The 26,312-nt window shown below is 37.5% G+C and overlaps 1 protein-coding gene and 1 non-coding gene across 2 annotated transcripts; both read left to right on the top strand.

Annotated features, from left to right (window-relative positions):
• The first annotated feature begins 42 nt into the window (after positions 1 to 42).
• On the top strand, positions 43 to 4,899 carry LOC111918672 (transcriptional adapter ADA2). Its single transcript, XM_023914302.3, has 13 exons — positions 43 to 181; positions 267 to 359; positions 1,428 to 1,486; positions 1,594 to 1,772; positions 1,885 to 1,950; positions 2,031 to 2,156; positions 2,241 to 2,316; positions 2,440 to 2,500; positions 2,586 to 2,686; positions 2,781 to 3,003; positions 3,758 to 3,968; positions 4,045 to 4,386; positions 4,509 to 4,899. The coding sequence occupies exons 2-13, from the start codon at positions 307 to 309 to the stop codon at positions 4,698 to 4,700; spliced, it is 1,689 nt and encodes a 562-aa protein (XP_023770070.1). The 5' UTR covers positions 43 to 181; positions 267 to 306; the 3' UTR covers positions 4,701 to 4,899.
• Positions 4,900 to 5,723: 824 nt separating this feature from the next.
• On the top strand, positions 5,724 to 5,797 carry TRNAV-CAC (transfer RNA valine (anticodon CAC)). The gene has a single exon. It is a non-coding gene; the product is annotated as a tRNA-Val (tRNA).
• The last annotated feature ends 20,515 nt before the right edge of the window (positions 5,798 to 26,312 follow it).

Here is a 26,312-nt window from a genome sequence, read left to right as displayed (position 1 = left end):
GTTGGTGTGAAGTTATACATAACAAAAACACAATGGGTCAGAATGTAAATAAACTAAACTGATTCGTTCCCTTATAAAATCAAAATGAACTTCTTCGATATTTTATGTTTCCGGTGATCGATCCAGGAGGGTTTTGCTCTAAATTTTCCGACAACGTGCTCGTCTGTACACACACAAACAAGTTTTGGTCTTCTCCCTTCGAAATTTAACTAAAGTATTCTCGATTTTGTATAGAAAATTAGTGTCACTTTATTTGGAAATTCTAGGGTTTCGTCACCGAAGTTATTCCAATAGAATTGTAGAAGAATGGGTCGTTCACGCGCAGTCAATCACTCTGCAGAGGAGGATTCTAGCCAGAGGTATGCATTATATTTTAATTTAAATATGTGTAACTCGGTAATTTTGTTCGGACTCACTTTTTCTCTAATTTAAGTGGCTTAGATTAGCTACATTCATGTAATCTGAAGTATCTGATTGGTAATTCGCTACGATTATGAATCGAAGACAAATCATGTGCAGTAATACAACTTCAAAATCTTTTAAGCTCGCCTGCTTCACCATTTGGACTCCGTGGTTATGCCCCCGTTTTAAGTTTTTGGATAATCTTCCATCATTCTGGAAAGGAATACAGCTTTAAATTGATATCAAGTTCCATACTTTATCAAATTTATTACAAACCAATTATCACTTATGGTACATTTTGATAAATATCAATGTGGTCAGCACAATTTCTAAACCCTTATCATCTGAAGTCAAAATCTAGCTCTTTCTCATCAGCTGATAAAGTGAACATTATCCATTGTATGTATTGTTGTATGAGGGTCTTTCTATAATGCCTGCCATAATTTAAATGAACACATCTTATTACTTGTATTTTAGTTATATCCATCTGTTGTCCCTTACATGGTATGAGTTGAGTTAAGTTGTAGTTTGAATGAATGGTTTTATAGAATTAAATGCCTTTAGAATAACCAGTCTTTAAGTAAGCAAAATGTTGTAATATAGTGTTATATGCTGACAATTTCATTCAATGAAATGATGTCATATACAAATCAATAGAATCCAAATTCAACATCTTTCTGTAAGTGGAAAATTCATAAAGGCAGCCTAGAATGAGATAGCATAAATGCATGTTAGAGTAGAAAAAATGTGAAAAGCATCATCATATTTGTATTTTCTTTTCATTTTTTCAGTGCATACTCTTATGGTAATTTCTCATCTCCACATTATATATACTAATGAAGTAGGGTTTTTTTGGGCTTAAGGAGTGAAGGTTAGAGCGGCTGTTACACGTTATATTTCGCCTCCATAGTCTTGGTTGATATGAACATAAGTTCATTTTATTGGTTAATCTGTATTGCTACTTTTATTTTTGGCATTGTATTCTGATTTGAATCCTTTTGTAACTGTCATTCATTTTTATTTAGTCGATCAAAGAGAAAGAGAACCACCTCAAATCTAGAGAATCTAGAGGCTGCAACTTCAGGTATCTATTTGATTACAAGAATGAAGAATGATGTGATAGTTTTGTATATACATATATGATGTTTTTGCAGTTTTAAAAACTCAATTTGTTTTATTGTATGATAATAGGCCAAGGGATGAGTGAAGGGAAAAAGGCTTTGTACCATTGTAACTACTGCAACAAGGACATTTCAGGAAAGATTCGTATCAAATGTGCTTGTTGCTCTGATTTTGATCTATGTGTTGAGTGCTTTTCTGTTGGTGCTGAGGTTCATCCTCATAAAAGCAATCATTCATATAGAGTTATGGTTAGTAATTTCTTGTTACTACTTTTTTTTGTGATTTGGTTCATAACCTTTTCTATTTGTAGTAATTTCACATCTGAATTTATCCAAGCCTTAAAGATTTTCTTTTCTACAGGATAATCTGTCATTTCCTCTCTTCTGTTCTGATTGGAATGCAGATGAAGAGATCTTGCTACTTGAGGTATTTTCTCCTATACCCACCTTCAACTTTTTTGTTATTAAAGTTTTCAGATTTTCTAATGATTTTTTTTTGTGAAACAGGGGATAGAAATGTATGGGCTAGCAAACTGGAATGAAGTTGCTGAACATGTTGGAACCAAAAGCAAATCACATTGTATTGAACATTATAATACCATATACATGAATTCACCTTGCTTCCCACTTCCGGTATAAAAAATAGTTTCATTTTTATATTATTATTATTTTTATAGTACATTAGCAGAATCTTATGTTTTTTTTTGCCTTTTTTAGGACATGTCTCATGTTATGGGAAAGAATAGAGAAGAACTTCTTGCAATGGCCAGAGGGCATGGTGAAGCCATAAAAGGTTATTATTATTATTATTTCCTAGTATATAATTGCATTATGATTTTTTTTTTCTGTTTCTTGGGATTTTAACTCTTTTTGGAGATATGTTCACATTGATTGATTTTTTTAAAACTTGCATCAGGACTCCCAACTGGAGGGGAACTTTTGGTGAAAGAAGAATCTCCATTTTCTGCAAGAATCAAGTAAAGATAAACTTTTTTAACCTCTATATCTCTCATAAATCCTTCTTGATAGCTTTATTTACTTTTTTTTGGTAATATTTGTCAGGGTTGAAGGTTCTAGCACTGTTAATCCATCAACAGGGGCAGGTAAGAGAACATCAAGCATTGTCCAAAGTGACAAAGGTGGTGATGGAATCAAAATAGAAGGTGAATTTTGAATAAGAAAACTAGCAACAGTTATATAAGTAGTTGAAGAATAAAAAGACATTACTTATTCTATAATAATTTATTTTATTCCCAGATTCTCATGCAGACAGAAGCTTTGGAGAGAAAAAGCTAAGAACATCAGTAGAAGAAGTCCCTTCTATTACTGAATTAACTGGCTATAATTTTAAGAGACAAGAATTTGAAGTTGAGTATGATAATGATGCTGAACAATTACTTGCTGACATGGAATTTAAGGAAACAGATACTGAGGCTGAACGTGAACTTAAACTTCGTGTCTTGCGTATATACTCAAAAAGGTCTACCATCACTTGTTCTATTTGCATTTATGTAGTTAAGGAAATGACATTAAAGCCCTTAAGTTTGGTAGAAATGTGTGGATTTACCCTTTTTCGTATTTTAGGTTCATTAAAGTCCGAGGTTTGCAATTTTTTTTTTCTTCAGTTTTACCATTTTTGCAGGCTTACCTGGTAAAACCGAACATTTCTGCCAAACTTAAGGGCTTTTATGTCATTTGCCCTTTATTTTTTCATTTCAAATTAGAATGGAATGAAAAATTGTAAAATAACCCGTTTTTATTGACAAATCTTTTGTAAGAATTGCATCACTTTAGTTGAACTATATATATATATATATATATATATATATATATATATATATATATATATATATATTTTTCTAAAAATAACTTTTTTAGAGTAAATTACATTGTTGGTCCACGAGTACAACATTTTTTGCAATTTTGGTCCCTGAATGGATACATTCATTTTACTCAGAAGAGGATTAAAAACCTCAATTAAGGACAAAAAACTCTTTTGAACCAAACTTGCAAAAACTCCACTTTACTCAGGGACCAAAAACGTAATTTACACATGTCTTAATTTTAATATGGTTTTACTGAGCTTTTTTTTTTAATGTTTTACTTTCATTCTTTTAGACCAATTAAACATGATGATGAAACATGATGACTCATTCTATTCCATCCAAATCCAATTTGAATGTCTTCATTTCTCTTATTATTATTAATATTATTTATTTTTATATATTTTTCAGGCTAGATGAGAGGAAACGCAGGAAAGACTTCATTCTTGAAAGAAATTTACTTTATGCTGACCCTTTTGAACAGGGTCTTTCCCCTGAAGAAAAAGAAATATGTCGTCGATACAGAGTCTTCATGCGTTTTCATACAAAAGAAGAACACCAAGAACTGCTTAAAACTGTTATTGAAGAACACCGCATTCGAAGACGAATTGAGGATCTACAGGTTGCTTATTTTTTTTCTTTTCTAAACTTAATCCTTATTATTATTTTTTAATATTAATTTTGTAATACGTGTTTAGGAGGCACGAGCTGCTGGTTGTCGCACATCTGCAGATGCCGAAAGATACATCGAACAAAAGAGAAAAAGAGAATCTGAAGAAAACGCCCGTAGAATCAATAATAATAGTAATAACAATAATATCAACAATATTAATAATATCAATAATAATAATAGTAATAGTAATATACAGCCTGGCCCTAGTGGCAAATTCTTGCAAAGAGCAAATCATTTGAAAAGTGATCTTGATGGCAGTCCGCATGGCGGAAAAGATTCTTCTTCGACAGGTGGAGGGTTGGCCATCGCCAGCCTGGACGATTGGGATGTTACCGGTCATTTGGGCGCTGATTTACTCAACGAAGCTGTAAGAACTTCTATCTTTTCAACTTAATCTAGACAAAACGACACTAGTATTTTACTTATTTGCCCTTCATTTTTCCTCCCAACTACTATAACTTAAAAAATGACATTTTTTTTTGGGTGTAGGAAAAGCGGTTGTGCACGGAGATCAGGGTGCTTCCAGTACATTATTTGAGTATGTTGGAGAAGCTTTCTATAGAGATTTTGAATGGTCATATATCTCAAAAGTCGGATGCGCATCGCTTGTTTAATGTGGACCCCACTAAGGTTGATAGAGTGTATGACATGCTTTTAAAGAAGGGAATTGGTCAACCATGAGACCCATATTGGGTCGACCCACGGGCTGTTATTTATGGGTGTGGACTACAACCTTTGTGTGGTTTTTGTAAGTTAATTCTTTTTGAAGGTTATTGATTGTGATATATGAATTATATGTATTTAACGAGTCAATGGCTTAGAATCATATACTACAATTTCAATACAGGATGTTAGTAAAAAGTTGCTTTTTTTTTGATCATTTGGCGATTTGGTTTAAACCGGTTTGGTATTGCTTCGGTTTGTGGAAAAGAACCGGTTCAGTCCCAAATTGGACTATGAAGTGAATACAAACTTGGGGTATATAATTTGAAAATAATGTGTGTTTAAATTTGAAATTTGTTATATTTAAATGATAACAAATATGATTTTATTTCGAGTTATTCACAAAAATAGATACAAATATCGTGAACTCGGGAATGCTTTTTTTGAGATAAATCACCATTGCACTGTTCGACCATATGCTAAGAATTTAGTATTGTTAAATAGTTGTGAGGCAATGTATTTGGGTCTATTTAAGGGTTTGAAGTTTCTATATATTATATTATGTACTTGTATGATATTTGCAGTGTGATTCTTGGTTATTCATTGTGATTTTGATTCGACTGTGTTTTGTATGTAAAGATCCAACGATTTTACTTTATATTTATTAGCCTTTAATTCTTTAGAAAACAACCAACTTTAGTTAAGGATTGCCCAATTTTGATATTATTTTGAATTAAGTGTGCATGTGCTAAAAGTGATAAAATTCAACAAGAAATGTGCACGAAGAAGTTCAAGGATCAAACGAAGATAGATGGTAAAGACTAATAAGAAACAACACAAAAAATGAATACAAGCACATTGAAAGATATATTATATATATGTTTATCTGGACAAAATAAAATGATATAAGAATGAAACTGACAATTCAAATTTGTTATTATGTTTATACTGGAATCAAATAATTAATTCAGATGTAGGTTGGTAACAGTAGGAAGTTGGTTGAACGAATATGAATAGTTAATACAATTTTAAGACATATCAGTCTGGGTGGTGTAGTCGGTTATCACGCTAGTCTCACACACTAGAGGTCCCCGGTTCGAACCCGGGCTCAGACATTTTTTGTTTAATGGTTTTTCTCTCTTTTTTTACCCAAAAAAATCATATCTATTTTGTGATATCTAGCTATTGATTTGACAAAGATTCTTTCTTTCGAATCAAACAACAAGACTGAATTTGGTGCATACATTTTGTTTGACTATGTTCTTCCTGTTTCTCATTTGACTCGAGAGAAATTTAAAAAGACATTAAAGTAAGAAAAGTCAGACATGCTTTTCATGAGATTCCTATTTAGGTTCTTCATGCTCATTATCTACCATTAGATAGATAGAAAGCTACTAAGATTGGGAAAGTAATTCTAGAAAAGCAATTGCATTAAGTTACAGAATATGTAGAGTCTGAAGCACAGAATGTTAGATTTCACAACTCAAGAAAATAAACAAGTTTATAATATCCACAAATAAAATCAACAAGCTAAAACCAAAAATCCAACTTGATGAAAGTCTTGGAAATGGTTATCCTTGGGTTATTTGTGGTGTGTTTTGCTCTGTTGAAGATACTAAGTTGTATGGGGGTAATAGGGGAGTCTTCCGGTGGTAAGTGATTTATCAATATGCATTTCTACAAAACCAGAAGATTACTTACTCATGTATGATTTAACAAGGGTTCATAGAATTTAAATCGAATAAGTGGACATTGTAATTTGTCTTCGAATAATCGGCATATATTCATACGAAGCATGCTTCATATGATAAAGTGATCAACCATGTAACAGTTGAACATTGTCATTTGTCTTCATTTGAATCATGTAATTTAATCTAATGATGTCATTTTAAACTAGAAAATGAGCAAAACTCCTATAAGGATAGGTGAGTCCTCAACCTTCCCCAATAAAATATTCATTCCCTCTAGCTTTAAATTAATTTCTTTTTTGTTTTTACCCCAAAACAAGTCTACTTTATTTGGTTCGAGTTATGTATTTTGTGGGTTATTGGATTTGGTTAACCGGATAAAGATAACCTTATTGGGTTTAGATTCGGTTGATTTTCTGAAAATTCGGGTTAACTAATAACCCGAATAAAACCATTAGATTAATAATTTTAAATTTTGATTTTATAGATTTATTATTTTGAAACTCAAAACTTGTTTTTTTATTTTGGTTTGACTTATTGGCGATGTCAATTCATCATTCTAGTGTAATTGAATTCAATCTTAGCTTCTCATCATATAAAAAGTAGAGTGAAATAGCTTTTATATATATATATATATATATATATATATATATATATATATATATATATATATATATATATATATATATATATATATATTAGCTTCTCATCATATAAAAAGTAGAGTGAAATAGCTTTTATATATATATATATATATATATATATATATATATATATATATATATATATATATATATATATATATATATATATATATATATATATATATATTTGTTTGTTTTTATTCAATCATCACTTTGATGATATATAATAAATGTTGGTTTGTAACTTAATCAAGTCTGATCTCGGTTCGACAAAATGGTGGGGGCCAAAGGGTTGCGCCCCCATGCGGGGTCCGAGAGGTAGCACCCCGCTCCAAAAAATAAGAAAATTTTACAGAAAATATTATCTTCATAATATATTTTTTATGATTATCTTTGAATCTGTCATTCATTATTTATGTGATAAAATCAAAATTTAATGCTAATTTGCTCTTTTATCTTTGATAATTAGAAGAATTCAAATTCTATAATCTCTAGTTTGTAGTTTCTCATTAGTGTTTTGATTTGAAACCATTCCTTGAAAAATTACCCCCAAAATATGGATTTCTAGATACCCAAACATAAAGTCTAATTATTATATTTGGAAAGTGATCAAACAATCCTTCAAGCAGATCAATGAAAACTTTCGATTTAAAAAACGACCCTTCCTCCCAAACCATAACATGATTGATCTGTTTTTGGTTTATATAACAAGTCCACCATAATGTGTCTGGGTTTTAAATAACGAGTCTAACATTACATTTCGGTTTGATTTTATCTTTTTTGTATATAGATGCAGATATCAAAATTGGATATACACATTGAATAAAACTTTTATCTGTATAGCTTCCCTCAACTCCTATCTTCACTTTAGGTCCATGACTATCGTCAATTGGCCCATCTAGAGAGCCCAAAATGCTTCCTTAGCCGACAATCATATTATCACAAACCATTATTCTCATATCACTTCTAGCTCAAAGCCTACTTTAGTTAGCCCATCTCCAGCGCCCAAAATGTATCCTTAGGCTAGCCACAGTCATTATATCACGCACTCAGTCTCATGTTTCATATGTTACTGCAACAAACAAAAAAAAATTAACATCTTTGATAGATATTTTTTCAGGTATAAACAGATCTTTTTGACCGAATAAACTAGAAAAACCATTTGATTTGCAGAAAAAAATGGTTTTTCCAGTAAGCTATGCTTTTCCAGAAAGTTCCAAAACCATATTTTTTTAGTTGAATGATAATTTTTCATCATTTAGCACAGTCAGTCAAATGTACAATCAAACAAATAACAATATGATTTCTTTCCCAGTCATACAACTTTCCCAAACAACAACTATCAAACGGACCCTAAGTTTTAAACCAATATTTATTAAATATAATTCCAGTAAAGATTAAATAAAGACAAGATATATATGTTGGATGCAAAGTTATTTAAGGATGATGACAAAGGCCTCCTTTTATGACATGTTAGTTAATTACCTTGGTTTGTGTATTTATCTATAAATAGACATATTGTATTCATTTAGTGTGTTTGACAAGATTTGGTCCTTGAATGAGTTGAGACTCTTTAACATAGATAAGATAGATTACAATCTTTCTCTTTTTGTAATTTCCTGATAGTTGAATATAATATCTTGTTCACCAAATACATCTTCATGATTGTGCTCGTTCTTATATTCCACATCATCAAATCATTATATTTTATGCAACAGTATTTTCAATAAGCTATTTCACTTTACTTTTTATATGATCAAAACAAGCTTTAGGACTTTTAACGAAAAATGTTGTCATCTACTTGAAACAATTTATCGGTACATTGAATAAAACTAGCTTTAGGACTTTTAATAGAAAATGTTGCTAGCTTTAGAAATTTTATTAAATAGTCCGGTAAGTTTAATTATTATGATGTAAGCCCCGTTATTCCAAAATCATGTGTTGAAATATCAACTCAAAAGTCTAAACAAAACTGGAAAAAATATAAATCGTGAATAGAGCAACTGTTTGTTATTTTGTAAGGTACTAGTTGTAAATCCAAAAGTGTAGGTATATCACCTGTTATTACCTTGGTGCCCAAGGTATGAACTGAACAAAGAAGAAGAAAAGAACAAGAATAGGGAATTACTTGGTGAACTTTATTGCTGGAAAAGGTTAACTTAAACATCATAAATATTAACCATATTTATACTAATAAAACTATACTCCTACTCTAACAAAAAAACTACATAAAATTAATGTTTCCTAAAATACCCCTAGAATTAAATTGTCCCAAATTTCCACTTATGATAAACCGATTAATCTAATAATCACCCCCATAATCGGTTTAGCCATACAGGCCACTTGTTCAAAACAATGTTTAATCACCTTCTTTTCGTACCATCTCGATTCTCGACTTTTCCGGACACCCGACCTCCATCTCGCTCAAATCCAAAGTCTTCTAACAATCCATGCTAATTGGTGACAACACATGTGACATATACCATGATATCCCGTTGGACATGTTCATTACCATCTCGACTTTTCCCGAATCAACGACCTCTCCCCGACCACATCCAAAGCCACCCAATTTGAATTTCCACCGCCATAATGTTCACACAGTGTAGTTTGTCCATTCCTTTCTTGTCTTGACAGCCATACCTTTGTTGATCCATCATATTCCGAGAGATTCTTCCACCGAACGCCCTGGTTCATCCTTCTCACATATGTCGTGTGCATCCATAATCAACTTGACGTTGATTCCCCACACCGAATAATTTGTTGGAGTCAAAACTGAAACTTGAAACGTCATTGAACCTCCTTCTTTAACCAACGTCATCTTATTCTCCTTTTGACAACCCCGACCTAATTAAACTTGTTTCGAGAGCACTTTTCCACCGAACAACAAGACAAGGTCACGACCACCTTTACCGACTTCCGTCATCTGCAAAACGAACCAAATCAAAGCCACCTGCTTTGACGTCTTCCCATCTGTTTATTCTGTGCCTCCGGTTGGTCTCTCTCTACCTTAGAACAAGCCCGATCAAGAAAATTTGGGGCTGCTGTTGAGATGCTTCAACTCGCGGTCAAAAACAATCCACACCCCTTTAAACCGAACCTGGTTCCCGTTGCGTCTGCCTCGCAACGAAAGACTACAATTTATTGAAAATGACTCTCAAACCGGCCGCCCTATGTCTTCACGAGCCCTAGGATCTGATACCAAGTGTAGGTATATCACCTGATATTACCTTGGTATCCAAGGTATGAACTGAACAAAGAAGAAAAGAACAAGAACGATGAATTACTTGATGAACTTTATTGTTGGAAAAAGTTAACTTAAACATCCTAAGCATTAATCATATTTATACTAATAAAATTAGACTCATACTCTAACACAAAAACTGCATAAAATGAATGTTTTCTAAAATACCCTTAAAACTAAATTATCCTAGATTTCCTCTTATGATAAACCGATTAATCCAACACAAAACACTATTAAAAAAACTGGTTAAAAACTACAACTCATAATAATATAACTCTTAATAAAATATGTAATAAATTGCAAAAGAAGAAATATGAAAGTAGAATATTATGTAATGCAACCTTGAATTGTAAAGAACCTACGATGAACAAATTTTTGTCTTAGTTTTTTTTAGAGGGTGTTTGGATAAATTAGCTTATTAGCTTATTAAAATAAGCAATAAGCAATAAGCAAGGGGGTGATGCTTATTAAAATCAACTTATTTAGTTTATCCCTACCACAATAAGCTGATTTTTAAGAATTTTTATCCAAACACTTAAACTTAACTTATTACGATGAGAGTAAGCAATAAGCAAAAATCATCTTTTTATTTCCTATCCAAACACCCTCTTAGTTTGTGAAGGAAAAACAATTGGTCTAAAAGATTAGAACATATGAAATCTTATTTACTTTACCTTTTAGGGATAATGACTTGAGAGGGTAACATACTTTTGCTTTTGGTCACATTTGGTCATTGAACTTTTTTTCGTGCTCTATTAACCCTTTAACTTGTTGAATTGTGCTAATGTTCCCCTTCCGACTGTTTTTTGCCGGTTTCAATGGATTTATTGATCCTACATGTCAGTTTGATCCTACGTGGCATGTAGGGTTATTGTTATTAAAGGAGGGGCGTATGTTGTTCCTTTATTGTGCCCTAATACCCCGATGCCCTAATACCCGATGGCTTCCTCCTACAGCTTCTCATCCTCCCTCAATCGATCAAGCAAGAAATCCACAGTGAATGATCCGAAAACTTGTGATTGTGGGTCCCCTGCACGTATTCTAACATCAACAACACCAAAGAATCCAGGGAGGCATTTCATGGTGTGCAATGAGGTAAGCAATTTCACTTGAATTTTCCCTCTTTTCTGATTCATTTATTCCAGATTTGAAATCTCCTTTTGAATTTTTTGTGTGGAAGGGTAATTGAAAATATTGGAAATGGTTGGATGTAGAACTTGTACAAATGGCTCTAATGGAAGTGGTGGAGGGAATGAAAGCTGAATTAGAAACATTGAAGACCGCAGTAGAGAAGGTGAAGGAAGACATGGAACAAATGAAGAAGGAAAAGTACTCTGATGCCATTGCAATGGAGAAAATATATAAGTGTAACGACCCAAATTTCACACCCAAAAATTCATTTTTAAAATCAATACTTTGAAAAACATTTGTAAATAAAACATTGTCTGATCAAGCCATTTCATAACATACATCGTGTCTAAAAACCGAAATATGAAAACAACCCAATATTAGAGTACAAATCCCAGAACAAGTTCGTAAAACGGAAAACAGTGTGTGTGTATGATGTGTCGCTACCGCGCCAGCTCCTTCCCCTTCGATGAAGAGGTACCTGAAACCAAAACTGAAAATTGTAAGCACGAAGCTTAGTGAGTTCCCACATCGTACCACATAACATACATATATTGTCAGACATATCTGGGTGCCCGACCTACCCCTTCGGTCCTCTCGACCGGATACTGGCTAGCATATCTGGGTGCTGGCCTCCCCTTCGGTCCTCTCGACCGGATGCTGACTAGCATATCTGGGTGTTGGTCTCCCCTTCGGTCCTCTCGACCGGATACTGGTGACTATTTCACCCCTACTACCACCGCATAACACATATCACATAATCTATCTAGCATGGTTGGGCATGACTGCCCCTTCGGCCCTATCGACCGGAAATCTGGGGACTATCTCCCCTACTGTCACTAGCACATAACATCATATCATACTAGCACGTAAACATATCAGGTAGTAGCAAACCTAGATGAATATCACATAGACAATCATGTAATCATACAACTCCTACTAATGAGCCGACATTGTGGCCGTAGACCCACCGCTACTGGAGGGTAACTCACCTCGAAGTAGCTGCTGATCTGCGCAGGAACTGTCTATCTATTGTTGCTGCTCCGAAAATCCTCCCGCTTGAAACTGCTGAAAATGAAGTAAAATCCCTGGATCTACTGGTCCCAACTCAAGTTCCAAGCTCCTTCCTTCCTTTCAAGCTTAACAACCACACAAGAACACCAAAAATGGCCTCAACAAAGCACAAATGGCTAGGGTTTCAATGAGAAGTGTTTTGGGGAGCATAAGGGACAATATGGCCGTCATAACATTGCTTAAATAGGGTGAAAACCCGCGGATTAGGGTTTTTGTCCGAACAGTACCTACTCGTTGAGTCCGGGACCCGACTCGCCGAGTCCATCACTTAAGTCCCGCGACTTATCCCGCTTCTACTCGGTGAGTTGGTCCTTCAACTTGCCGAGTCCAAGGCCAAAAATGAAAATATTTAAAGAGTTAATTACAAAGAATACGTACCAAGAACCAGGTGCTACAAATCTCCCCCACTTATTTTAGACTTCGTCCTCGAAGTCTGCTGCTTGTTCCTGAAACAGCTCGGGGTAGTGCTCCATCATCTCTTCCATCGGCTCCCAAGTCCACTCCGACCATTTCCGGTGCTGCCATTTCACCTTAATGAGTTCCAACCTCTTGTTCCTCAAATCCTTCGACTTCCGGTCGAGGATTGCCACTGGCCTCTCAATGTAGTTCAAGCTGTCATCAACCTGAATATTCTCTAGGGGTACCACCGCTGAGTCGTCCACTAGGCACTTCCGCAGCTGGGAGATGTGGAAGGTGCTATGGATCTGACTGAGTTCGGCTGGCAGATCGAACCTGTACGCTACTTTGCCCACCCGGGCTGTAACCCTGAATGGTCCAATGTACCTTGGGCCCAACTTGCCCCGCTTCCTGAATCGGATGACGCCTTTCCAAGGCGACACCTTCAGGAGAACCATATCCCCGACCTGGAACTCCAGGTCTGAACGGTGCTTGTCAGCATTGTTGGATTAGTGTCTAAGTCCATAACTATTTTGGTATGTACTTGACCCGATGATGCATGGTCCTTTTGGGTTGCCTTCACCAAAGCAACTTGATAGGATGAATTATGGAGAGAGAAGATTAATTATGATTTATTAATATATTATGAGAATAATATATTAAAAGAGAAATCATATTGTTTAATTAATATTAGTCAAGAATTAATTGATAATTAGTGTTGTGACTAAAAGAGATTAATTAAACTTAAGGGACTGGAACTGTAATTATAAGATAATTGCACTTGGGCTATGGATCACCTTGGAATAATAGGTTGGACGAATTCTATGGGGAAACCCATTAGAAATCGTCCAATGGGTATTCTAAAAGGGTCCATGGGCTGCTTAGGGCTTAAGCAGTCAGATTAGGGTTTCCTAGTTGAAAACCCTAATAGCCTACATGTATATATAGTACCCTTAAGCCCCAAAAACGTGGATAAGAGTACCATTAGGGTTTCTGGACGTTTTGGGTAGCCTCCTTTCTCCTTATTCTTCATCCTCTTTCTCTTGGTGTTTGTGAGCCATTAGAGGAGTGACAATTGTGACTCTAAGCTTTCTAAAGCCATTACAAGGACGGTTTGAGATTGTTATTGCTACATAACAATCAAGGTAAGATCTAAACCCCATTTTTATGTTAATATGATTAATAGTATGCTAGATCTAGGGTTTAAAGTCTTGGATGAATTGCATGTACAATAGAGAAACCTAGATCCAAGCATTAGGGTTTGCATGAGCACATAGGATGTTCTTATGGCCAAAACCCATCAGTGGTATCAGATCCTTGATTGGTTTCTATTGTATTGATGCCTTGGTTATTTGTTCAAGCCTCAAAAAAATCGATTTCTTGGCTCCCTGACCGATGAACTCGGCGAGTTCCAATGTGGACTCGACGAATTGCTCCTACTCGGCGAGTCCATAGAGGAACTCGACGAGTTTGAGCGTCAGTAACAACAGATTTCGGGATTTCTTGCTATTTTGCTTGAGGATACTTGCCTTAACTGTTTTGGGTCTTTAATATTCGAATTTTATCTTATATTTGAGTACATCCTTGATTAAACAAGAGATAATTACCAATTGATTAGATAATAACTTCCTTATATGATTAAAGATTGATTATTTGTATTAATTGGGTAACTTATCTTGCAAGAAATTGAAATTAGGTCAAAAATAAATAATGACAAAATTAATTGTTTAATTTATATTATTTATTATTTGATCCTTGTGTTGTGAAAAAGTTTCATTTGTGCCCATGCAAGTTTTATGGTTTAAATTTGAACTTAAAGGTTTTGTTTTGAAATTTAAATAGTTGAAACTCTAATGTTTTTAAATGTTTCAAAACTTGCCCTCAAGTTTTGGAATTTAAAAGTTGATTAAAAGTTTATTTTAGAAATGTTAAATTCTAAAACCCTAGTATTGTTTTGAAAAGTTTAAATCACACCCTTATGGTTTTATTAATTAATTAAAGTGTATAATTATTAAATTTGACCACCTACTATTTTAAAAGTGTAAAATACATCCTATACTATATATAACATTAAAAGTCTAATATATATGTATGAGTAAAAGTCAGTCTTACCGTTAGTAGGCCTCATTCACGAAGCTGGTCTATAAGGGGTGTTTAAGGAAATTGCCTATAAAATGGCGATTGAATGGGTATCCACTCTTACCCACCACACTCTTGACTAGTGGAGGGTCGTTAGCCGAACAGGTAGGATAGGACAGAAACCTTCCATTATAAGTATAATGAAGTACAAAAGTAACTAAATGCTTTTACAAATTCCCAATCTTAGTTACTTTAGGCAAAAGTGAATTGATGCAATTCCATGAAATTACACTTTGTGCCCTTGCGAAGACATTAGTGGAGCGTGTGTGGTTAACCGGCACATCGAATAGGTGACTGTAACATGTGGGGGCACCATGTAAGTCTGCATGGTTATTCACACCCACTTTGTGATCCTTGGTATCCCAGTCACAAACTAGAGGGGCATATCGAGATTTAAACATGCCATTGAAAAGTTCAATGAATCTCAAAAGATTTAGGAATTTTCAATAAGTTTAAAACTTAAATTTCTTTTTCGTTTTTTCATGGTGGAAATTAGTGAATCGTCATTCACTTACCTTCAAATATTCTGCAACTAGATTACGACATCCCTTTTCTAGGTTGTAGAGTATTGTGTTGGGTCCTAGCCTTAATATCTCATTTGGGTGATTTATTAAGGACTCAATCAATCAACTAACTTGAATTTAATTTTTCTCCCGTTTTGTAGATGTCAAAGTATGACAACTATGGTCTTCCCAAATCCCGTGGAACAAGGTTTTCACATGAAGATGATATTCCACGATTCAATCGAGGAACACGAGATCATGCTTCAATTCCTCCACCTCCTCCTATTATTCTCCCTAAGCCACAAGTTCAAAAGATTGAAAAGTTCAAACTCACTCAAGCCCTTTTGGCAAGTAAACATGAAGAAGGAAAGTCAGTGTGTGCACACATCCTAGAGATGAAGTCACACATTGATAGATTAAGAATGTTGGGATCTGTTGTCTGTGAGGAGTTGGCTGTTGACTGGGTTCTTCAGTCACTTCTTGACTCATATAGTGAGTTCTTAAGAGAGTACTATATGATGAACCACGACATAACCCTCATCGATCTCACCTATATGCTTATTGCTGCTGAATCAACAATGATTTGGCGCATTGGAAAAGCAAAGTTGATTGGTGGATCTGCCTTCCAGACCTTTATGGATATAGGCAATGGCAACGAAAGGCATGCCATGATCAAAAAGTTTGATCATAAGAGAAAGGCAAAGTCAGAAGTAGTTCCGTGTGCTGTTCCAAAAGAGTCAATTTGCTTTTATTGCCAAGAGAAGGGGCATTGGAGACGAAGCTTCCCTATTTACCTAAGAGATCTAAGAGATGGGAGAGTCAAAACGTATGGCTCTGCTTTAGGTAAAATCCATTAACTAACTCTTTTAAGTTCCTATTCTAGATTCTTAATACATGATGTGATAAGAATACATTTGGTGTTTTGTAGAATCATAGCAAAGAGAGAAAGCTTAAGGGAAGAAGTGAGCGGAATCTAATCGTGAAGAAATGGATTTCAATCGCATTACTTGAATATTAGAATCTTGAGCTACTACTTGGAGTTAGAATAAGATTGCTGAGAAATATGTATTAACATAGTTTTTCAATGAATTACATTGTAAGGACTAATTTTTCCGCAATAAAATAAAATTTGATTTTATATTATTTATTTATCCTTGCAATGGCGTGTATGAAAAATTGATGTTTGAATGTTTCTATTATTAGCAATAATGGATTTGATTCTTAATTATGTTATTTGTGGAAATGTCAAGAATCTACCGAATAGGGAGAGTTTCTCATCACCCAAGTTTCAATTGGACAGAAACTTGGAATCATGCAACTTGGTTGCATGATGAATGAGAAATTTCATATTTGGAAATTAGACTAATTCATTGACAAAGTGTCAAGTGAAGGACTAGGAGATCAAGAACACAAGGTTGTGTGTTGATCAAGTCCACCACAAGAGTGGCAAAGATATTCGTCATGGTTTAGTAGATATGATTATACTTATAAGATTAAGTGTAATTCCGAGTTGATTGAAAGAGTTCAAATCAATAGCAGAACGAATAAGAAGAATCAAGTAGGCAGAAAGATAAAAGTTTCTCTATTCTAAGAAGAAGGGATAGTAACTTTTATTATTTTTTATGATAGGTCTTAATGATTAAGAACCATATCTCAATTGATACTCTAAGTAAGTCTTAGTGCAATTGTATGTCTAAGAAGAGGAATCAAGAATTGATGAAATGGCTAAATCAAAAAGTAAATCATACTTCGTTCCAAAAACAAGTCTTAGAGTTAAGATTGTGACATTGAGTGACAAGTCTTAAGAAGGTTTATAACATTCATCAAATGTGGAAAGTTGTGATGTCTTGGATAAGACAAAGACCAACTAGGACCAATTTTGTGAAGTGTTTTGTCTGGATAAAAGCTACACTAACTCTTGAATATTTGTTTGTCAAGAAATGTTTATTGACAAAAGAATCTTATATGTCAAGGAGTCAGTGGGAGTCTCAATGGTCTTGAATGGTTTCAAGAACAAATCAAGAATAAACCTTATCGATCATCATTGGCACACGAATTAAGGTTTACAACCTATCGTGTTGACACTATCTTGTTTCTGTGTCGTTCCAATTGAGTTAATTATGCATGTAAGTTCTATGAGTTCTCATTTGAACGCATAAAAGGCAAGCACTTTGATCAATGAAAAAGTACATTGATAGGAAAGGGTGAGTTGCTTAAGTGCTTGGAAGACATGGTGGGCACTCGTGTTACCATAAGGCAAGAAATCAAGATTGAGAAAGTTCGGTCCATATGAGTTTCGATTTGTCGCAAACTTTGGTTTTAAAAAATTCGCATGGATAGGAACACATACACCATTAAAATCTAGATGTCATAAGATTCCCTCTTTCATGAAGATGACTGTGAGGAAATGCTTTCACCAAGAAAGATTTTAAGAAGATAGTGATTGTGAAAATTGTATTCTTGAATTTGATTATGGTTACGGTATCCCTTTCATAATTAGAATTGTGAGATTTGGCAATTAGTCTGAATTGTTTAAGACACACATATGAGCTATCTAAGGCAAAGGTGTATAAATTAAGAAGCTTTGATAAAAGATTATCAAAGCATTAGGTATTAGAAATATAAACTTAAGAAATTCAATAGGTATTGTTTTCTGTAAGTTTAGTTATTTTCTGAATACATGTCAAAGCTAGTGGGAGCATAAGTGTTATGCTTATATGATAATAATCATCATGATAGTGGGAGCATAAATGTTGTGCTTGTATGATTATTAAGGCAAGTATTGCAAGTTAGCAATATTAATTATAGAAAACAAGAGTTATACTTTGCAAAGTCGTAAGGATTGAATAGTTGTTTTGCTATAATTAAGGGAGAGAATATTATGCTTCATTTCAAATCTAAAGACTTAGGTTGTGGAATGTTAATAAATTTAGTCAAGAATACATAGCATGTAAGACATTATGCATCGTATCCCATACGCTTTGAATATAGGATCGATTGCAAATGCTATAATATTTGACCATTCTAAAATTTTCCAAATGTCTAGCACATTTTGAGGGATAAAGGACAAGAATCTATTTTGACTAAAATAATTAAACAACTATCAAAGGACGATCCAAAGCTCGCTAAGGATTGGTCGCTTGTGAGTAGTTGGAAGTATGGTATTGGATGGACCATATCGACATTATTATGAATAGATAAGATTCTATTAAGAATGATTTGTCATATGGAAAATATGGAAATATTTCCATATTGGGAGCCGATTATTGAGAATCTATGTCTAGATTAGAAACTTTTATGCAAGAAGGATGTTCAAAGGAATGTACCTTGAGTGAGAGACATCATATCTATAGAATTGTTTCTGATAGAGATTGGCCAAATCTTGATGATTTTGAGCTATGACTTTACGAAAGGATCATTGCATAAAATGTTAGAATCTAGCATATTCTATAAGTGGCAAGAATTTGATATTCTTACACTTGTGATAAGGATTGAGATTTGTGAAATGAGTATGGTTGGAAATGTGTTCATTTGATCTGTTTCACAAAGTAAGGACCATAAGTAAACATTGTGTGCATGCTGAGAGCATAGGACAAGTGTAGTAATAATTCAAGAAAGAAGTTGATTACCCGAAACAACAAATAATGAGTAATCAATATGGTGATTAAATAAAATGTTTTATTTATACTCAAAGGTTTGGGACCATATAGGATTAATATTATTCTTGTGTTTCACTTTGCATGTTTTGACTTCCTGAATAATTAAATTGGTTCAGAACAATCAAATTATTCGAACGGACCACAGTCGTTCATATGTTGGAAGTAGGTATGAATGAAGAATATTGTGCATGTGTGTGGATTGTCTAAAGTGTATTATACATAAGCAAATGTTTGCTGCAACATTCATGAGTGCTTATGAATATGATTTGAGCAATGGATTAAACCCACGCTCACTTGGATCACTTCATGGATTTTATCACGAGTGATTGGTGAGACGATAACATCTTATATTCTTGAAACCGAGATGTGCGAGTTGTATCTTGCGAGTCGGTTACACATTGATAATATGTAAACGCACCAGTAACTTGGTGTCATAAAACATATTGTTGTGTGTGATTCGGTAAGTGAGTGCAAGCAAGCATTGAATCAAAGTTTTTTTGTTCCTTTTATCCAAAGTGGGATAAAAGCGATATCTTTGGGCCCCTCGATGATTTAGTGATGGCACCTAAGCGCTTGGCCAAGCCGAGACTAATTTGATGTGTTCAATTATAGTCTGTTGTCATTCGTCATAAATCGGAAATCGGGAAACAATACATAGACAGAGAGAATGATTTAAATCCATGTCTCAGTCTATACGATATCTAGAATGGAGGAATATATGATCCCTTATCTAAAGGACGCGTATCTGATAAGATCAGAGTTGACAGCGGCTTTTGAAAGCTACGATTGCAGATCAGGATCTGAAGTCATATGCATAATAGTTATTAGACTTATCCAAGTGGGAGACTGTTGGATTAGTGTCTAAGTCCATAAGTATTTTGGTATGTACTGGACCCGATTGTGCATGGTCCTTTTGGGTTGCCTTCACCAAAGCAACTTGATAGGATGAATTATGGAGAGAGAAGATTAATTATGATTTATTAATATATTATGAGAATAATATATTAAAGGAGAAATCATATTGTTTAATTAATATTAGTCAAGAATTAATTGATAATTAGTTTTGTGACTAAAAGAGATTAATTAAACTTAAGGGACTGGAACTGTAATTATAAGATAATTGCACTTGGGCTATGGATCACCTTGGAATAATAGGTTGGACGAATTCTGTGGGGAAACCCATTAGAAATCGTCCAAGGGATATTCTAAAAGGGTCCATGGGCTGCTTAGGGCTTAAGCAGTCATATTAGGGTTTCCTAGTTGAAAACCCTAATAGCCTACATGTATATATAGTACCCTTAAGCCCCAAAAACGTGGATAAGAGTACCACTAGGGTTTCTGGACGTTTTGGGCAACCTCCTTTCTCCTTATTCTTCATCCTCTTGCTCTTGGTGTTTGTGAGCCATTAGAGGAGTGACAATTGTGACTCTAAGCTTTCTAAAGTCATTACAAGGAGGGTTTGAGATTATTATTGCTACATAACAATCAAGGTAAGATCTAAACCCCATTCTTATGTTAATATGATTAATAGTATGCTAGATCTAGGGTTTAAAGTCTTGGATGAATTGCATGTACAATAGAGAAACCTAGATCCAAGCATTAGGGTTTGCATGAGCACATAAGATGTTCTTATGGCCAAAACCCATCAGGCATAACTTTTCTGCCGAATCTATGCAGTCTGAAGCCTGCTCCGAACCTGCTGAATCCTCTCGATCGTCTTGAGCACTACTTTGGTGCTCCCCATGACCCTTTGACCAACTTCACCCTAACATATTGGGGTCCTGCACCTCCTCCCGTACAACATCTCGAAGGGAGGACGGTCAATACTCGCGTGGTAGCTGTTGTTGTATGAGAACTCAGCCAAAGGGAGATAAGTATCCCAGCTACCACCGAAGTCCAGCACGCACACCCACAACATATCCTCCAGATTCTGGATGGTCCGCTCACTCTGACCATCTGTCTGCGGGTGAAAGGCGGTGCTAAAATGCAGACGAGTGCCCAGTTCGTCATGGAACTTCTTCCAAGAGGGTCCATCGTCTCGGCCTTGACCTTTCTGTAGTTCAAGCACCTCTCAACGTACCAAGCTACATCACGTTTCATGCAGGGCCACCAATAGTCTAGACGAAGATCTCTATACATCTTCGTCGCCCCGGGATGAATGGAAAATCGGGATTTGTGCGCCTCCTCCATTAGGACCTGGCGCACACCCCCGTGATATGGTACCCACACCCTGCGGTGTAGTGTCAATAACCCTCGGCTATCATAATTGAAGGAGGAAACCTGACCCACTATACGCTCGCTCTTCCGATGTTCCTCCTTCATAGCCTCCTACTGAGCCTCCCGGATCTGCTCTAACAACGAAGTCATCACTGACATCCTCATGCACACGCTTCTGATCGGCGCTGCCTTGCGGCTAAGTGCATCGGCCACCACATTGGCCTTCCCTGGGTGATAAAGGATATCACAGTCATAATCCTTCACCACGTCCAACCACCGACGCTGCCTCATGTTCAGATTTAGCTGATCCATGAGGTACCTCAAACTCTTGTGGTCTGTGTAAATGGTACACCGGACTCTATAGAGGTAACGCCACCAAATCTTGAGGGCGAAGACAACCGCCCCCAACTCTAAATCGTGCGCCGGGTAGTTCGCCTCGTGAGGCTTCAGTTGCCTCGAAGCGTAAGCAATGACATGCCCTCTCTACATCAGCACCGCGCCCAAACCTGAAATAGACGCGTCACAGTATACCACAAAATCCTCTACGCCTTCTGGAAGGGCTAAGATTGGCGCTTCGCACAATTTCTGTATCAAGGTCTCAAACGCTGCCTGCTGCTCAGGCCCCCATCGAAAGACCACGACTTTCTTCGTCAGCCGCGTCAGAGGTACGACTATCTTGGAGAAATCCTGAATGAATCTCCTATAGTAGCCTGCTAATCTCAGGAAACTCCGAATCTCAGATGGAGACTTCGAAACTTCCCATCTCATCATGGCCTCAACCTTGGCCGGGTCCACTAAGATCCCATTCTGGTTGACGAGATGTCCGAGGAACTGCACCTCGCGCAACCAAAACTCACACATGGAGAATTTAGCATAGAAGTTCTCCCTCCTCAAAGTCTCCAAAACTTCACTCAGATGCTCCTCGTGCTCCTCCTGCGTCTTGGAGTAAACCAAGATGTCATCAATAAACACTATCACAAAACGATCTAACATCGGTCTACACACGCAGTTCATGAGGTCCATGAACGCGGAAGGAGCATTGGTGAGCCCGAAGGGCATCACCACAAACTCGTAATGGCCATAACGCGTCCGAAACGCGGTCTTCTGCACATCCTCCTCTCTGACCCTCATCTGATGATATCCTGAATGTAGATCAATCTTGGAGAACCAAGATGCTCCCTGAAGCTGGTCAAAGAGGTCATGAATCCTCGGAAGTGGGTAACGGTTTTTCACCGTTACCTTGTTCAGCTCCCGATAATCTATACACATCCGATGCGACCCGTCCTTCTTTTTCACAAATAGAATTGGGGCTCCCTAGGCTGAACTGCTCGGTCTAATGAATCCCTTGTCTAACAGCTCCTGCAGCTGTGTAGACAACTCCTGCATCTTAGGAGGATCCAACCGATACGGTGCCTTGGCTATTGGAGCCGCACCAGGGACTAGGTCGATCCTGAACTCCACCTGTCGCTCCGTAGGTATCCCAGGAAGCTCCTCTGGGAACACGTCTGCGTAGTCCCGCACCACCGGGACCTCGCTCACCGTTGCCTTACCCGCCTCCCGGGTATCCATAACATACACGACATATCCCACGCAACCCTGCTGAAGGTAGCGCCTAGCTCTCGCTGTCGAACATATTGTGGGTCCACGCTGTGGCCTCTCGCCGTGGACCACCAACTTTCCCCCACTTGGGGTCCTGATTCGCACCATCTGCTGCGCGCAATCTATCACCGCCCCATTAGGGCTTAACCAATCCATGCCTATAATCACCTTGTTCCCACGCAACAGAATAGGAACCAAATCCACTAAGTAGCGCTCCTCAAATAACCTCAAAACGCAATCTCTGAACACTGCTGATACTCGTACTGATCGATCATCGACAATCTCTACCTCTAAAGGGCAGTCCAACATGCCCGAAGACTCAGTGGACTTCTTGCTAAGTGCAAGAGAAACAAATGATCGGGTGGCACCCGAGTCAAACAACACCTGAACTGGGATACTGTTCACATGGAATGATCCTAAACGCATATACACAGAGCACATATCAACATCATAACATCATCTAAATAAAACAGAGGGAAAGAATCATACCAATCACCACATCGGGTGCAGTGCGTGCCTCCTCGGTAGTTAGTTGAAATGACCGGCTCCTCACCACTGGAGCCTTTGCCTTGCCCTGTCGGCCATTAGTAATCCGCAGGGTCGCTGGAGCTGGCGCCTTCACTGGCACTGCTGCTGTCAACTGGGGCAATTGGCCTTCTTGCGGCCCCTCTGGTTGTAGTGGAAACACAACAACTCTGATGTCTGTATCATAGGTGCAGGGGCGGTACAATCCCTGCTGAAGTGCCCCATCTCGCCGCACTTATAGTAGCCTGACGATCCCAACTTGCACGCTCCCTCGTGCGTCTTGCCGTATTTCTTGCAGCGGCCTCGCCCTGTTGGCCTTTCGACCCTGCGTCTGGTCCCTTGGGCTTCTTCCCCGAAGCCCCCGTAGCCTACCCCTCCTCAACCTTCCTCTTCCGGATGTGCTCCAGGTCGATCTCCCTTTCCCTGGCCCTGGCAATCATGGACTACAGAGTAGGGCAAGCGGAAAAACCGACATGCTCCCGAATATCAGCTCATAGCATGTCATGATAGCGGGTCCTCCTCATATCCTCATCACCCGCGTACTGGGGCACCAACAACGCCCTCTCCCGAAACTTGGCGGTGATCTCTGCCACAGTCTCCGTGGTCTGCCTCATATCCAAAAACTCCCTGGCCAGCTGCTGAAGCTCCACAGCTGGCACAAACTCTGCTCGGAACCTGGTCACAAAGTCTGACCATGACATAGCCTCTACAGCCGAGGCTCCCAATGAGTCACCAACAGACTCCCATCAGTCTCTAGCTCTGTCTCTCAAACACCCTGCTCCAAACCTCACCTTTGACCCCTCGGGGCAGAAGCTAGTCAACTGTGCAGACTCGATGTCTGCAATCCATCGTCTGGCAGCTATGGGGTCCTTCGCCCCATGAAAACCCGGCGCACCACTACCCCTGAAGTCCTTGAAGGATAGTGTGCGAGATCCTGACTGGCCAGATGTCAGGTCACTCCTGAACGCCCTGAGGCGATCCTCCATCAACTCAACTATCCCTTCCTTGATCGACCCGAAGATGATGGGGGTCGACTCAAGGATACCTCTGGTGATCTCTGACGCTATGAACTCACGTAGCCCCTCATCTACTAGCTCGGAACCAGATCCCGAGCCTGATCCCGATCCCTATCCTGAGCTTCCAATTGCTGGCCTCGAACGTAGTACCACCATTCTACAATACATAATAACAACCGTTAGTGATACTGGTACCTCTTGAGGGATCACATCTACTACAAGTTCCCTGGTCTTATCTCAACCTTCCTCAGTTCGGGTACAGATCCTCTGCTTTCAGTAGTACGAGCCCATACTACCTTCCACATCTATCCGTACCTTCTTCAAGGACTGCCTTGACTCCACCAGATCCCCTTTTTTTTCCTTTTTTTTACCACTGTTGATCACTGCTATCCTCATCCTAGGCTTACTCTAGGGAAAATCTTTGGCCCTACCCAAACCGGTCCCCAACTGTTGAAGGCCTCCTTGTAATGCCAATTATCCATCACCTGGATACCATCACATGTGATGAGGCTCAGATAATCCTTCGAGTAACAGACTCGTCCCTACAACGGTTAGACTCAGACAAGAGCTGAGCAATAGGGCCAAATCCAGCACTCTGAGATTATTCAACCTTGACCACATGTGACGTGACATATTCACCTAATGGCTAACTCCCATCACGCAGATTCCCACAAAGCACAAAGCAAGCAACATTCGGATGCAGGTAAACTACTCAAGCAAGTCTGTTCTCATAGAGAGAAACTGTACTAGCATACAATGCTAAGCTCATACTATTAGGCATAACCTAAACATGCTATCCTACTGTTGTCTACTTAACACTAGCATGTAATTCACATAAGCTGAAGCACATAAATCAGGCACATAAGGCATCACTCCTAAGCCCTTAGTCCTACACTAGCATGTTGTTCTACTGAACTGGTAAACATTGCATAACATTGTATGGGTATTTTGGGGAATACTTACTTGAGCTCGGCCGGTCGCGCACATTACACACTTCGTTCTTTCTTAAAACTCTTTACTTAATCTTTCAGAAAACTTTTTCTTTTTTGAAATCCTTTAATCCCTCGATTTGAGTTCAGACACCCCCGAAGGTGTGTCCGAATCCCTTAAACCAGGGCTCTGATACCAACTTGTAACGACCCAAATTTCACGCCCAAAAATTTCATTTTTAAAATCAATACTTTGAAAAACATTTGTAAATAAAACATTGTCTGATCAAGCCATTTCATAACATACATTGTGTCTGAAAACCAAAATATGAAAACAACACAATATCAGAGTACAAATCCCAGAACAAGTTCGTAAAACGGAAAACAATGTGTGTGTGTGTATGATGTGCCGCTACCGTGCCAGCTCCTTCCCCTTCGATGAAGAGGTACCTGAAACCAAAACTGAAAACTGTAAGCACGAAGCTTAGTGAGTTCCCACATCGTACCACATACCATACAACCACATAACATACATATATTGTCAGACATATCTGGGTGCTCGACCTACCCCTTCGGTCCTCTCGACCGGATACTGGCTAGCATATCTGGGTGCTGGCCTCCCCTTCGGTCCTCTCGACCGGATGCTGACTAGCATATCTGGGTGCTGGTCTCCCCTTCGGTCCTCTCGACCGTATACTGGTGACTATTTCACCCCTACTACCACCGCATAACACATATCACATAATCTATCTAGCATGGTTGGGCATGACTGCCCCTTCGTCCCTATCGACCGGAAATTTGGGGACTATCTCCCCTACTGTCACTAGCACGTAAACATATCAGGTAGTAGCAAACCTAGATGAATATCACAT

This window comes from Lactuca sativa, chromosome 5 (genome assembly GCF_002870075.4).
Source record: "Lactuca sativa cultivar Salinas chromosome 5, Lsat_Salinas_v11, whole genome shotgun sequence".
Lineage (NCBI taxonomy): Eukaryota > Viridiplantae > Streptophyta > Magnoliopsida > Asterales > Asteraceae > Lactuca > Lactuca sativa.
This window is presented reverse-complemented; position numbering and strand designations above follow the sequence as displayed.

Excerpts from the sequence above, each read along its gene's own strand:
- LOC111918672 (XM_023914302.3), top strand. The coding sequence starts at position 307 with ATGGGTCGTTCACGCGCAGTCAATCACTCTGCAGAGGAGGATTCTAGC. Across the intron at positions 2,317-2,439 it reads GCATGGTGAAGCCATAAAAG|GACTCCCAACTGGAGGGGAA; the intron begins GTTATTATTATT and ends AACTTGCATCAG. Across the intron at positions 2,687-2,780 it reads TGATGGAATCAAAATAGAAG|ATTCTCATGCAGACAGAAGC; the intron begins GTGAATTTTGAA and ends TTTTATTCCCAG.